Source organism: Vulpes vulpes, chromosome 16, assembly GCF_048418805.1.
Source record: "Vulpes vulpes isolate BD-2025 chromosome 16, VulVul3, whole genome shotgun sequence".
Taxonomy (NCBI): domain Eukaryota; kingdom Metazoa; phylum Chordata; class Mammalia; order Carnivora; family Canidae; genus Vulpes; species Vulpes vulpes.
Window position 1 is genome coordinate 60,401,048 of NC_132795.1, and position 15,293 is coordinate 60,416,340.

Sequence of the window (15,293 nt, forward strand, 5' to 3'; positions counted from 1 at the left end):
CCTCAAAGAGGCACATGAGAAATAAAATTTATTTCTCAAGGAAATGGGCATCACCCCCTGAAAACATGTCTATAATCAAGAACCCACATGGCAGCAGCTGCAATGTTGGCAGGATCTGGAGTGAAGGGGAACAATAAAAGCTGCTTTCCCTCTGCCTCCTTGCTGTTGTCCTTGAGGACAGCACAAAGAAGGGCTCCCTCCTGGGGAGGGCCAGCCACACAGCACTGTGAGGTGTTAGAGGCACAGTGAAACTCCTGGGGAGAGGTAAGAACAGCTCAGTGTTCCCTGGATCAGACAATAGGAGCCTAATCAAGCAGCTCTGGCTAGCGCCAGAAGATGATCCGAGTAATGGGGGGCTGCAAGGCTATGCCGAGGCTCCTGAGTTATAAAGGAGATGTTCCTAGTCCAAGAAATGGGGTCAGAATCATAGAACTTATAATTGAAGGGGCCTCAGAGATCATTTAGTCCAACCCCCTTGTTTATTAAATGAGACTGAGTGACTTACCCAAGGTCACACACCTTGCCAATCTGCCAAGCTCGACCTGGGACACAGGTCTTCTGAACCTTGGGCTTGTGCTCTTTGCAGTATACCACATCTGGATTAACTGCCCTAATGGCACTGCAGGAGCGCACTAAGTTCAGCTGTTTAACGTCTGTTCAACACCTACAGGCCAGGAGCTAGGTCATAGGCCAGGCAGGGAAAGGAAGAGTGGGCACAACAGTCCTTAAGGAGCAGGTGAAACACATATGAAAAATAATTCTGTACATAATGGGGTAAATGCTGTCACAGAATCTGACAGCATGGTAGCTCCTAAGATGAAGCACAGACTGTATTGCCTGGGGAAGGTAGGCATGGCATCACAAGTAAGTTACCTAATGCCAGGCAAAGAAGGCATAGGAGACTGTGTAAAGGGCTCTGTATGGTCCCATCTACTTGTGTGTTTTGTATCCCTCTCTGGATTGTGTCCATTTCTTTTCTATCTCTTTGCTTCCATGAAGCTCGGAAGGGCCCAGTGTTTGGAGAGTGTTGAGGGTCAATGAAGGAGTAGCAGGAGGAAAGGCTCAAAGGTAGTCTGAGGTCGAGTGGGTAAGTGTCTAAAATATTATGGTAAGAAGCTTAGGTTTTGCCCTGTAAGGGACATCCCGTCTGTTGCATAGGGCAGTGTCTCTGGCAGCAATGTGGAAGGCGCACTGGACCAGGGGGATCCTGACGGCAGAGAGACCAGTCATTAGGATGTTACTGTACAGTGTATGTGGGCTGTGGCCTGTGGAAGGGGAGAGGGCTGGTAAAGGATAGAGTAGGGAATAGACCGTCCCTATGGCTTCCAGCTCAGATGACTAAGAGGATGGTGATAGAATTCACTGGAGCAAGAACACAGCAGATGAAGCAGATTTTGGAGGGGAGATGCTGACACCTTTCAGGACATGAAGAGCTTGAGGCCTTTGCATGAAAACCAGCTAGACAACCTGGTTCCATGAAAACTTCCCTCTAGCACTGATATAGTCCACATATCTATAGTTTTACAACCTAGTTCCCTAGTTCTAACTGCTCATGTTAAAGGATTTTGTGACACTGGACTACTTACTAATGACATAAAAGGAAAAAGGGATAATCGGCTGGGACTAAAACATTGAGGGTAAGAAAGTTGAAAGGTCTAAAGGAACCCAGTGGATGAGGGTAGTCAGATGGGCTAGGGAATCAAGGATCGGGATAGGTAGAAGCAGGACCCTGGATGGGACTAAAGGAATTCTACTGAGATTGGTGATAAGACGCTGGGTAGATAGGCCCCTGCCCACCCCGTCTGCCCCCACTATCAACATGACTCTACTTCTGTGACAACAGGATGATGCTGGGCAAGCTACTGGCTGTAACAGAGCAGTTAGCACCTTCTCCAAATCTAGGAGTAATATTTTCAAATCAAGTCCATCAGTTTCATCCCTATTCCAATTTCATGATGGAAATAATTAACATTAGTTTCATGGCCTGATTATAGGAACTTGTCTATGAGATAATGGGCCCCATATTTTAATTCTCACTTGTGAAGTATGCTTCTCAAGCATTTATTTTTTAGGTCTTTTTTATCACCCTTCCGCTAACATGAAAGCTCCTCTGAGGGCTCCATGGAATGCCTGGTCTTATTAAGGACACCTCGGTTGGAGAGATGCCAGTGGTAACTGGCCATAAATCATGCATTTATACAAATTAATTAAGGTATCAATGTGATACAGTGTAAAAAACAAAAATATCTGGAGTTAGGAAGTCTTTTTGGAGCCTTGGCTCTTGCACTTACCAGTTGTGTGATCTTGGGCAAGTCTGAGTCTCAGTTTCCCTATCTGTGAAATGGGGATAATGCTAATACTAGCTCTACCTACTTCCTAGTGATGATGTAAGGAGTAACTATGACAGAACCAGTGGTGGTAGCAATAACAACAATGATGTAGATCAAAGAGTTCTATGAACTGCAAAGGTCCTAAATATTAGTTATTATTGTGGTACAGTGAAAAGCACATACAGGTTTTGGAGTCAGACAGACCTAGGTTCTAACCCTGAGTCCACCAGTCACTAACAGTAAGACCTTGAACTCTCTGAATTTCAATTTCCTTATCTGTAGAATTGGGATAGAAATACCTACCTCATCGAGTTGTCATGAAGGCAAAAGGCCACTATACACATAAACTGTAGTGTAATGGCTGGAATGAAGCTGGAACCACAAGTTGCATTTCCTGTCTTTATGTGCTTATGGGAGGCCTCCCCAAGCTTGATAGGGCACTCTGGGAGTAAGTGGGGGGATGAAAATGCAGAAGCAAATAAAAGACATGGTCCCTGTCCTCAAGAAGCTTTTAGTCAGTTCAGAAGATAAAACACACACACATTAAACAATATTAAAAGAATTACAGAACAGCAGATCAACAAGCTTGAGATGATTAACAGGCAGAGCCCTGCTTTCCCTAACTTGACAGTTCATCAATAATATACTCTTATTGTAATCAAAATATGTTTAAAGGAAATTTGTCCTGTTTGGGAGTGGAAAGAGAGAGGATCTCTCACAGCTTTATGACTGTGTTTTCTGCTGGACTCCAGGCTTGTCACATTCCCACCTCAATGTTTCTGATCTTGCTCTCTATCATACAACAGCCCACAAATACCCAAATGAAATCTTTGATATAGAGACTCACTCCTAAAAGGTCTGATGAATGACCTGGTTATACTAGACTGTTTTATTTAATAAGATATTATATCTAGATCAGCAAGATGTGGATGGAGAATGGGAAGCAGTAATGAATACCACAGAAATGTTATTGCACCATCATCTGGGCTATGTACATGTGGGAGGGACACAGGAGGAGGTGGGGATGCTGATCACAGGCTCCTCGCAGGAGACAACTCAGGGCCAGACTGTAATGGCAGGGATGGACATGGATTCATGGGGATAAAGGCATCCTAGGAACAGAAGAATTAGTCAAGCAAAGGCACAGAAGCAAGGGTTAGTTGTGTGCAGAGACTGGCAAGCAGGCTGGTTTGGCTGAGATAAAGGAAAAAGAAAGCTCAAAACAGATATGGGGTACAAAACAGGATCTGAATGGAGACTTTGAAATCCTAGGCTGACAAGTCTAGATTATAGTTATAGAGGTATTTTGGTCTTCTATTTCAAGGGTCCCCTATCTAAGAATATTTATTAAAAATAATTCTCATTACAAAGTTTGAAAGATATGAAACAGCATTGCCCTGACATTAAAAAGAAACTGTTCTATGCTTTACGTATTCAATTTTCATATCTCTATGTGTCTAGCACAGGCGCCTTGCCAACAACAGGTTCTCAGTAAGTGTTTATGACCTAAATTGAGTTGCCGTTGATATTATTATCTTGTACTTTCACAAAAAGGGAAGGTATAGTGTTTTATGGGACTCTTAATAAATAAACCATGATCAAGAGAAAAGCCACATCTTTGAGTGGAAGATTCACCTTCATCATCAAGATCTACAGAGTTGGAAAGGTATTAGCATTCTATAGGAAATTCTGAATAATGCTTTCCAGGGATTTCTTGTTCTCTGGTAAACTGTGAGCAACTTGAGGGCAGAGTCCATGTCTTATCTGGCTATGATCTGCAGTATCTAGTATAGGCTGGGGGCACATAGTAGGTGCTCAGTAAATGTTTGTTAAGAGGCTATATTATAGGGGTCGTGACATAAATGGAGAATGGTAGAGAACCATTTGTCAAGAATCCTTCTCTTATTATTTTTAATTATTATTTCCCTGATGAGTCAATGTCATTAGACATTCTGACAATGCAGCAGAAATCAGGCCCCCTTTGTACCACACAGACTGGAATTCTCAACCACTAACTGTGTAGACTCAGCTTCTTACATCCAGACATTGGGAGGTCTAGATTCTAGACTCAGATCTTCCTCTAACTTGCTGGGTGTCCTTGGGCAAGTCATTTTTTCAAGCCAGAGGGGCTTGAGTCTACCCATCTATAAAATGAAGGGGTTGGACAAGATGATCCCCAAGATTCTATTCTACGAGTCTAAATATTAAGCTACTAAATAATTTTCATCCTTTATAGAGCTGCAAGGTTTTTAAGACACTAAAATTCAATAATGCTGAGCCTTTGTTTCTAATCAAGATATATATTCAAAGCCTAAGAGTCAAACACAGCATCCTACCTATAACTGACTGACACCAAGACCAGAAATCCTTTCTGCAAAACTACTGGCAGATGATTAGAATGGTTACAAAAGTAAATCAAAGCAATGGCAAGTGTTACAAGAAAGGATCTAAATTCAATCATGGCCCTCAAAAAATAGGCCATTTCATGAAGAGTTATTGCCCTAAATATGAAGGTCATATGTAAAAAGGATGGCTAGGTGTCAGGTAATATGTACATCATAGTTAAACGGATATACTGTATATTGAAATGTGCATCAGGATTAAGATATTCACATAGCAACAACTCCTTCATACTTACCTTCAATGCTATACACAGGCCTTAACACAAGTTAAGACTGCCCTCGTTATCATCAAAAAGTACAGTGATGTCTACTGGATAAAGAGCCCATTCTAGGCACTGTGACAGTATCATGGCGGGCTTCTCATCTGATCAGGCATCTGGCCAGGGAAGAGATAAGCCTCCAAGAATGTTCAACTGGAACGAAACATCATTTAGAAATTTGATCTTACTAAACGATAAGGAACCATAATCTATAAGGGCTTGGCCAGGCACGAGGACATAGATAAAGCACGTCCAAGAAAGGAAACCCTATTTTGCCCCAGCCTAACCCTTGGGACTACTAATGGAAACCAAAAAATACTTTCTTAAAGATTTAGGGGGTGGGAGATTATGGGATTTATACCATATTTAAAATTTTATGGTCTTTTTTTTTTTTTTTTTTTTGCCCCCAGATATATTTTAACATTTTCCTGAGCCACCATTTTCCTGTAAGGATGGTCCTCTGGGATGCCTGGGCTTATAATTTCTCAGAACCTTAGATAAGGTTCCATTTCTTAGGGCTTCTGGTTCCTATGTAAGTGCAATATTGGGGCAGAAATGACAGTGCAATATTGGGGCTCAGATACTAACATACCCAATCGCACATTATAGAATAGGCCAGATGTATGCGTGTATAAAACACTTTACTTGACCTGGAAGCAAGAGAATACTCTTGCCCACAGCACATGTTTTTGTGCAATACAAACAAAGCATTCAATTCAAGAGTACTTGTTGAAAAACAGGACATAATTAAGCAGTTGGTAAAATGCATTCTTGTTTCCCACTTGCAGATCTCCCAAGAGTCCCTTCGAATTTACCTATACGAGTTTCAGCTTCCCGCTTGCCACTTAGCTTGATAACGACTCAAAAATCATTCCCTTGTTTTCAAGGGCTCTTCTTTCTTGTCTGCTCTGTGTACTACAGGGCAGTATTGACACATGGAATTAATGACAGGGTCTGTAATGAAACAACAGTCATGCAAACACCAGTCTGCTCTTTTGATAAAACAGCATGTTAGAGACCTATTCACCTCCCTCTAATTGAGTACTGCATAATAGTTCCGTTCCTTTTATGTAATATATTTTGTTCTATGATTAGAAAAGAAGAAAGGGGGAAACCTGTGAGGCACTGCTTCCTTCAATCGCCCCCTGATTAATTCTCTGTTTCTAATGAGGGTGGCTGCTATTTAGGCAGGTTCTGTTACATACTTGTTTTGTTGACTTCTGTACAATGTATAACAAAACCCAAGACGGGATAATTGGGAACCATTTCTGTGGCACAGGGATTCCTGCTCTTAATGTAAGGTTGGCTTGGAAAAAAAGAACCCTGACATTTTAAATTAGCCATTTCATATTTAATTCCTTTTCACATTTGAAAGATAGGATGAGAAGCTGGTGAGTAAATAAAACATTTTTAATGAACACAGAGCTTTTCCAAAAATGCCTGCTAGAATGGAGCCAGTGCTAGCCCAGAGAAAGCAGCTCTGTAATCTTTGCTCTAATTCCAAGTCTGAAAGTGCATCTTATTTCAAGATTTCGGCATCGGTGGAACAGTCCATAATACACTGAAGTACAGTGGACTGCCTAATAACTTGTTGATTTGCTTATAAGTGTTTATAACCCCTTTTTCTCATAGAAAAGTATTATAACCTTGGCCATTGCTTAACATATTCAGTTACATACTGGGCAAGAATGTCCTTTGGGCTTGGACCCTAACCCTTTATCCTTCATGATTTTCCATCTAATGGCCTCCTAGTGCTGACTGGGTACACTGATCTTTAACTAAGCCACTAACCCAGTATATCTGGAGAGGTGTGGTGGCTTTTCCATAGCAAATTTAAGGTCTTTAACCTGCCTCTTCCAAAGCAATTCTGAGATCTTCCCTCAGACCTCACCATTGTGTTTTGGGACTGGGTACAATTAGGAAGGTAAATATGTAGCATAAAAATATCATTTCCATGACAAACGGATATAGCATATTGTCCACTACTTTGGTCTACTTTCTACTTTGTAAAGGTAATTGGGAGTTGACTAAACAGTCCCATTGGGAAGCCTTTTTAAAGTTAGATTTTCTTAATGTGATTGCATTAAATTTAAGAATTTGTTAGAATACTTATAATTATTGTCTTTTTAAAGTAATTAAAAGAACTTATATTAACATAGAGTCATAGCAATTTCACTGGTTTCCTTCATGTAAAGGTATGTGTGTGTATATGTTTGATATAAACTATTTATTTTAACATCTCACCTGATCTTTGAGAAGACCTCTACTATGGAATGAAAAAGCAGGAATACGTGTCTTCCAGATCTTAATTCTCTTCTCAGGTAAATATGCTTACTATGTATCTTTGTGCTTTGCATTTACTTAAAATTTAGACCATCTTATTTAAAATCAGACTGACGCATTTTTGAGAGCTGTTGGTCATTTTTCAAAATAATGTAAGATCTGGGGTCTTAAGACTAAGAACTGAATCTTGGCTATGTCATTAACCAGATGCCCAATCTTGGGTCAGTCACTTAATGATTGGTCCCACTTATTTCTCAGTGAAATACTTCTTGCCCTATCTAATTCAGATGGTTGTTTTACTGATCATTGGAGATCATATATATGGAAGCACTTTTTCAACTTTAAAGCACTGTAGAAATATTAGTCTTGTATCCTCATTTCTGTTAGAAGATCACATGCAAAGCTTCTAAAAGTTTGTTACCTACCTCACATTAAACAGCATGGTTAAAAAAAATATGTAAAAAGAGGTTAGAGACAGTGCTAAGAATCAAATTCAGTTTTATCCTGAAGTGGAAGTCATCTTATTTCTTGGCAATTTCTCTACAGAATGTTTCTATCCTGTTGTTCAAATTAGCAAAATAATTATCAATAAGGGGGTCAGCCTGCCCAGTGACACTGTTGAGTAAAACAGTAGATTTAGAAGTTCCTACAAGCTCTCCCCAATTAGAAAGATGTAAAAGTTGAAGGAGGGTATCTAAGAGCACAAACAGCCAGGGGACATTATTCTTATTTGATGTTTCTCTAATAGAAGCCATTTCAGCTAGTGCTTAAGCTAAGAGCTCAAAGTAGTCATTCGTACCACAGAGGTTTAAAGGACAATGACTACCAACAGACAATACAAAGGTAGCAGGACATCCTACTTAGAGATGTCTAGCCAGTGGAAGGGCCCTTGATGACCTAAATACACACAATATCAAGTTTCTCAAATTAATTGCCCCTTCACATTTAAAATCTTTATACTTTTGTACCCACAATAGATCTCATGATGCTTCAAAAATTGGATGTTTCAGAAACATACCTGAAAAACATGTCCTTGACTAACTTATCATAAAGGTGGGTGTAATCAACAGTTGTCGATTAAGCACAGTAACTTATTCATAGGGAAAAAAATTACATATTACTTTTCAGTCAGCCAGCTTTAATAAGTCTAAAAATAATCCCAGCTTTAATAAGTCTAAAAATAATCTCTGGATTAAAGGGAACTAGTCCCATACTTGGAATCTGCATTTACTAAGAAAGCCATGTCCCAAATACTACACACATTATTTACATACATATAAAATAAGGAATAGATAAGGAAGAAATGGGAAACAATGATTTAAATGTAAAATTTAGATTTTGATAGAATATATAAGCAAAATGGCAATGTACCTTGTTAAACGTGACCGGGGTGGGGTGGGGTGGGGTGGGGTGGTGGTGGTGATTAATCAGTGCCTGGTTCCAATTAAGGAACTAAAGGGGATTAGAAAAGTCAAAACAAAGCTTAAACTTGAAATATTATTTCCTTTGGTTAGTTTAAGCTTAAGCCAATCAATCCTCTCTCCCTTCTTCTGGAGGAGGCTGCGTTATTATACATGAGCTGTGTGCTGTAGCTAAGGTGAATGCAATTGTATTAGCTGCACTGGACTTGCTTAAACACAGTCCTCATACTGATCTCCCACTTACATTACAGGGGCTTACTTGTTTTCCAATTCAGAGAAGCAATTTTTACCCTTTTTTACCTCTGCTTTCACAAAGAAAGCTTCATTTGACATTTTTAATCTCATGCCTCAGGTCTTTATGTTTGATATACATTACAATGATCATTTAAAATAAATTATATACCCCAATATTTAAATTAGTCAGTCATGGGCCAAAGTACCTTTATGGAATTCCTTTCCAGCCCTGAATTTTATCATATCTGGCTAAGAAATGGAACTGACAAAGGTATAAAGTCTTAAACCACATAGGCTATTTGATAGAGCAAAAAACCAGCCTACAGATTTGGGGATCAGCTGTGCTCATTATTTCATCATCATACACTAGGGGAACCACAGGGTACAAGGCACTGTACTAGCTAGACATGATGGGATTTACAGGGTTCAGATTATTTTCAAACTCTTAAGATCTCCAGGTCCACTGCCAATCCCCTTACCTACATCTGTTGCAAATACAATCCTTATATACACAAACAAAATCACGAGGAATACTACTACATCAGTTGGTAATCAGTGGGAAGAAAATGTTTGAGCATGAATCTCTCCACTGTCCTTGGAAATACAGCTATGATAAAGCTGCTGAGGGCGTGAGCTCCTTGTGGCAGTTACTATGTCCAGCATGGGGGCAAAGTGGAAATTAACTTTAATTTTTGCATTGGTGGTTTTATAGTTTTGGTAGTGGATGACATCTATACCCTACACCAGGCTCAGTAACAGTACTTGGCATGACCAACCTTAGTCATCACTTTGGTAAGTGCTTTGGCACGGGCCACTGTTGCTAACCACCATCCTGGTGCAGGTCCTTCACATCTGCTCTCCTATGGATGGAAAAAAGGAAGTGTCTAGTGTCCATTCATTGGCCACGTCACCTCCAACCTAGCCTTTACTCACATGCCTTTCAATTCAGGCCCAGGAGAAAATGATTTCATTTTTGAGAAGGAAAGTTAATCAGACAAAGCTACAGTACACTCTTAGCACAATAAAGACTTGGTGGGATGAAGAACATCCTCAGAGTGACAGTTGAGGGAACCAGTAGCACGATGCTGAAGAGGATGATTAAGAAGTGTTCTGGCAAACACTGACTCTAACAGACAGACACAGTAGCACAGTGGACAGAGCAAAGGCCTTGAGTTCTGGAAAATGAAGTTCCTAGCCTCACTTTGTCACGAAGCTAGAAAGAGAATGTATGTGGAAGTGTTTTGTAACTCTTAAAAGGAAATGGATTATCACATCAGTAGCTTGGAAATATTCTGGGCAATTCTTTGGGTTCTTGCTTCCCCCAGTTATAAATCTGATAACAGATTATATTAATCAAATAATAATAAAACAACCTGAGCTTTGTGGAAGAAAGATGCAGTCTGTGAATACCAAAGGTTTCTATTATTGACAAGAATAGATTTCCCTCTACCTGGAATGAATGGTCATTTCTCCACTTATCTATTAAATACTTTTTAACTTCAAGAATCAGCACAAATGCTATCTTCCCTGTGAAATCGTCCTTGATTCATCCAGACAGAATGAACTGCTCCTTTTCCTGGGTGTTTACAGTTCAACATAGACCTTATTTTGTCATTATTTCCATCTACCTTGTATTTTAGAACAGATTATAGCCATTACTCTCACTAGAATGTGCATTCCAAAGGCAGAGCCTGTCACGTTCTCTGAATCTCCCTCATCTTCCTAGCACAGTGCCTTGCACAGAGTAGCTGCTTAATAAATGTTCCCTGAATTGTACTGAACTTAGTTTACTTTGGATCTATGCCGTCTCTTCTACCTCAAAAAACCAAAAACCAAAAATCAACAGTGAAGAGAGAGAAGAAACTTAAGACAAACATATAAGATGCATAAAGAATGGGTTCATTCTTTGCATTCCTGCTTTGGAATGCCCACTGCTGATCTCCATACAGTTTTGTCATTGATTATTAGTGAGAGCAAATGTTAGAAAGCACACAAACAAAGGCAGACAATATAAAAAACCCATCACACGTCATGCAAAAAGTCTGTGATTTAGGACTGTTTTTAAAGTTGCCTTTAGCTTCAATTTTAATGGCAAAATTGGTACCATCAAAGCCAACACAAGACATATTAGCTCTGTTTTATACATGCAAAAATCAGTATCACCTTTAGATTGAGGTGGGCATCTGCTGGGTGTTTCTGGGTGAGTAGGCATCTTCTTTGAGGCATAGTTTAAATCAAGTGGAAGCTTGGATATTTCAGACTTGACATTTTTGTATTTATTTGTTGGCAGCTTCTAGAATATGTGGATTCCCCTGGGATTAAAAGGAGAAGGACCTAGCACCATATTCTGTCCCTTGTACAAGGATGCCTTGTGAAAGGGTCTTATCTCTTTTAGTAAGTCAAGTACCTTAATTATACTGTATTATTTTAGGCAGTCTTTTTCCCATTTCCCACTTTCCTAATTTGGAGTTTACTCATCTAGGGTATTGGTAGTTGAACAGCATCTGGGTTCTCTTTTAAGAACTTGTATTATTGGAGTGAAAATTATGAAACTTGTTTATTATCCTGACACACTGATATGCTCCACATAGGTCCTTTTAACACTTCTCTCTCCAGCTTCTACTATATGGACTCTGCTGGTTCTCATCCTCACTTCTGTACTTATACCACTGTTTCACTCACTACATCAGGTCCTTTCAGAAGTAGCCAAGCACAATTCTTATGTTTCTATATTCATTCAGAGCTTATTGTCTGCTTCTTGTTAGTTTACCCTGTAAGTATCTTCTCTTTGACCAGAATTCCTTCAGTAAAGGAACATGTCAGTTCTATATAAAGGTATGGAGAATGTTGTCTGCAAACAAAGGTCATTTGAAGACTATGAGCATATTCTAACCTTTTTGGAAAAAGATAAAAATTTAAAAGGACTAGCTGGAAGTCACTAAATTCTAGTCATACGAGCTTTGTAGATGAAGAAGCTGTTTATTTCTATATAACTTGTACCACACGACCAGCATCATTTGAAACAAGCTTAGACTCTGCAGTGTCCACAAACTTGTCACACTCCCCATGTAAGTCAGCCTCCTGCTGTGCTTTTAGCCTCTACTTGTTTCTTTGTTATACCTTTCCCTATAATGGTTGGCTTTCTGGCTTTCCTTGGATTCCAGCTGCTACTTCTCATGACTGAGGGATACTAGCCTTTACATAGTTACTGTGAAAAAGGAGATGATCAGAAGAAATACACCTTTAGTGGCAGCTGCCACCAACACACAGAAGCACTCACTCAAGATGGCTTAAAAGAGACAGTGACTCAATGTATGACTAGAAAACAGAGCAATTTAGGCAAGTGTGAAAGGAATTAATATTTTCTAGTAACTCTTCTAAGATGATGAGTTGCTGATTAGCATATATTTGACTTAGGTATTTTCAAAACTGGCTATTTTGGGAAGGGAAGGCAGTGTGAAGCAAGAAAGGAAGGGGAGATTGTCTTTAGAACCCCTAATTAATACAAGCACTTGCTTTCAGAAAACCCTTAATTTGAGCTATTCCTTTTCACTTTTTCCTGTTGGGTACATGACATTTTAGAATTCTTGGTTTCAGCAGCAACCCAAAAAGACAGAATTGCCAACTTGCACATCAAAAATGAGGGGGAAAAAAAAGCATAATGATTTGGAACAAAAACCAAAACAGACTAAAACAAAAAATACAAGAAGCAGCAAAATCATTGAACCTAACTCACAGCATCTTTTTGAAGACAGGGAGGTTAGTTGGTTAAATATCACAGTGATCTAGTTGTTACTATCCTAGCTTTGAGAGTTTAAATGTTTAAGAATGCACATCCAGAAGCGGCACATGTAGAAAAACCATGGTAGCCAAGAGAGATCTGAACTACTGCTGCCCGGGCCACCCTGTTCCAATTAACATGGATTTCCAGAGTTGCTGTTCCATGATAACTCTCAGTAAGAGAGACAAAGAAATAGAACATTTTTAGAAACCAAGCAGAAAATGGATGGGAATACAATACCTGGAAAGTTTATCAAGCATGTTGACAAGTTTCATGGCTTCATATTCTTTTTGTTCTTCTGTCATTTCATCTATGGGGTTTGGCATTGGTTCCTCTAAATGACCAGTGATAAGATTAATGCTACAAAAAGAAAAAAAAGTTATGCTGTATGTTTTAAAATTATGCTCTTTCTATACTTTCTGGTCCAAGTTGTAAGTTATAATAAGAAAGAGTATAATAGCCAAAAATTGGCAATAATAGCAATTTTGTAGTGTAGAACTGCTATAGCAATTTTTTAAAATTTACTTTTTCTACTAATTTGCTTTGGGAAATGGGTGATAGTTTTGCTTTTTTAAAAAAAAATAGCTAACTTGCCAACTTTTTTTTTAAGGGATGGCTGCTTTTTAAAAATATGAAATTTGGTTGGTGCCGTTAGGATAAATATCCTTGGATGCATAGTTTATTAATTTAAGGGGACAAATGATTTCAGAGTAGGAGAAATCCATTTTGTGATACAGCATAAAATAAATGTGTCAAAAAAACTGGAAAAATGATGGCAGAGAGGCTGAAATCTGAAAATGAAAGCATGCCAATTTATCATCTCAGGAAATTAGTCCATTAGTGAGACCACAGAAGGCAGTGAGTGTTCAAATAATAAAAGATAAAGCAGAAGAACAATTTTAATTAGATTTGATCTGACCTAGATTAAAAAAAAAAAAGGAATGAAATCTAGCCTACCAAGAGACAGGTATACCATCTGGCTTTCTGGAAATAATTTAATAAAGTACTTAAAATGAATATGTTCCATAAACTTTGTATGAAGTTCTAATACCAAACAAGCTATCCTCTTAGATGAAAGCCACGCTTTTTTTTTTTTAGAAAGGAGATGAAAGAAAATTCTTCAGTGGCTGCTAAACATCTATAATGTAAACATCTTTCTGGAAAAGCAGACGAGGTTACGGCATTTTTGTTTCAGCCATGTATGGACAGTTTGCAGGGATATTTCATTTGATCATTAAAATCAAACAGCAAATTGCTAATAAAGTGCTTTCTAGGGTCTACTAACACAAATGCTTTCAGTGGGCAGGTCTGCAGGATAAGCAAATGAATGAACTGGTCAACTGTAAATAGTGTGGAATGCTGGGGACTGGGATAAATTTGAGGGCAGTGCTAGTCTCATATGGCAGGAGATAGAATCCTATGGGCCAAATTAAAGACCCTGTGATCAATCGGATCCTCTGGAGACTACCTTGTAAGCCCTGCTTTAGACTTTGACTTGAGCAGGTTAAGTTTCTTTACTGACCAGGGATTTCTCATCTGAGTAATAAAAGGGTTAGGTCACTAGGTATTATCTATTACTAAAAGATTTCCTACTCTTCTTAGACATTCCTTGGAGGGTACATGATATTCAGATTCTTGGGAAGGACTCTGAGCTCAGTATCCTCACAAACCAGATCTAAAACATTTTTTTTAATGGTCTTGTAAGACCTATGTCTACAGCCATGATTTAAAAAGTTTTTTGGGGGATCCCTGGGTGGCGCAGCGGTTTGGCGCCTGCCTTTGGCCCAGGGTGCGATCCTGGAGACCCGGGATCGAATCCCACGTCGGGCTCCCGGTGCATGGAGCCTGCTTCTCCCTCTGCCTGTGTCTCTGCCTCTCTCTCTCTCTCTCTCTCTCTCTCTCTCTCTCTGTGTGTGTGTGTGTGTGTGACTATCATAAATAAATAAATAAATAAAAATTAAAAAACAAGTTTTTTTTTCCTTCAAAGCAGTGGATCGACCACCCACCTCCCCACCTTTTTTTTAAACAAATGATATCAACACAGAAAGCCCATATATAAAATAGACAAAGTGGAACTGCTCAGGCAGAAGAGGGTTGGGGTGGTCAAGCAGAGTGGAGGCCTAAAGCCCCTTCTGTTTGTCTATACTTACTTGCTTCCCCTTAAGGTTGCCCCTGAGGCACTTTTAGGATCTCTGGGAGATAGTCTGAAAACTGTAGCCTGCCAGTGAGTCTTAGTTTTGGCTGCACATTATAATCACTTGATAAACTTTAAAGAAAAGGCTTAGGGCTCACCTGAGACCAACTAAATCTATGAGTTTTATTTTCCTGGTGATTCTGATACACAATGAGGTTAAGAACCACAGGGTTAGGATGCCCACTTCAGACACTCATTGTTTGCTACTATTCTTTTTTTTTTTTTTTCTGATCTCATAATAAATGGGAAAAAGTACTAAATGGGGTCATCATAGTCCCTAAAAGTCAAGGACAAACGGGCCCCAGATAAGGTTTCAGAGAACTACAGTGTTTTTAAGATGTATCCAGATGCCACAATGAAAATGTAATTCCACCACCCATTTATTATT

General features: G+C 39.2%; 1 protein-coding gene across 9 annotated transcripts in view; it reads right to left on the reverse strand.

Annotated features, from left to right (window-relative positions):
* RIC8B (RIC8 guanine nucleotide exchange factor B) overlaps positions 1-15,293 on the reverse strand; it is a 99,954-nt gene that overhangs the window by 2,258 nt on the left and 82,403 nt on the right. The window contains exons 9-13 of one of the 9 annotated variants that reach the window (XR_011997881.1): positions 12,952-13,071; positions 11,094-11,242; positions 9,707-9,790; positions 5,808-5,946; positions 4,969-5,145 (exon numbers count right to left, since the gene is read on the reverse strand). The exons of 1 other annotated variant lie outside the window; for it this stretch is intronic. Coding sequence is in view for 1 of the 8 variants with exons in the window: in XM_026010933.2 (XP_025866718.2) it covers positions 12,952-13,071 (120 nt within the window). In the remaining 7 variants the exon portion in view is untranslated. Of the gene's footprint in view, positions 1-4,968; positions 5,146-5,807; positions 9,791-11,093; positions 11,243-12,951; positions 13,072-15,293 lie in introns of all 9 variants that reach the window. 7 more of the 9 variants (XR_003236848.2, XR_011997882.1, XR_003236850.2 and 4 more) reach the window with 7 other exon arrangements.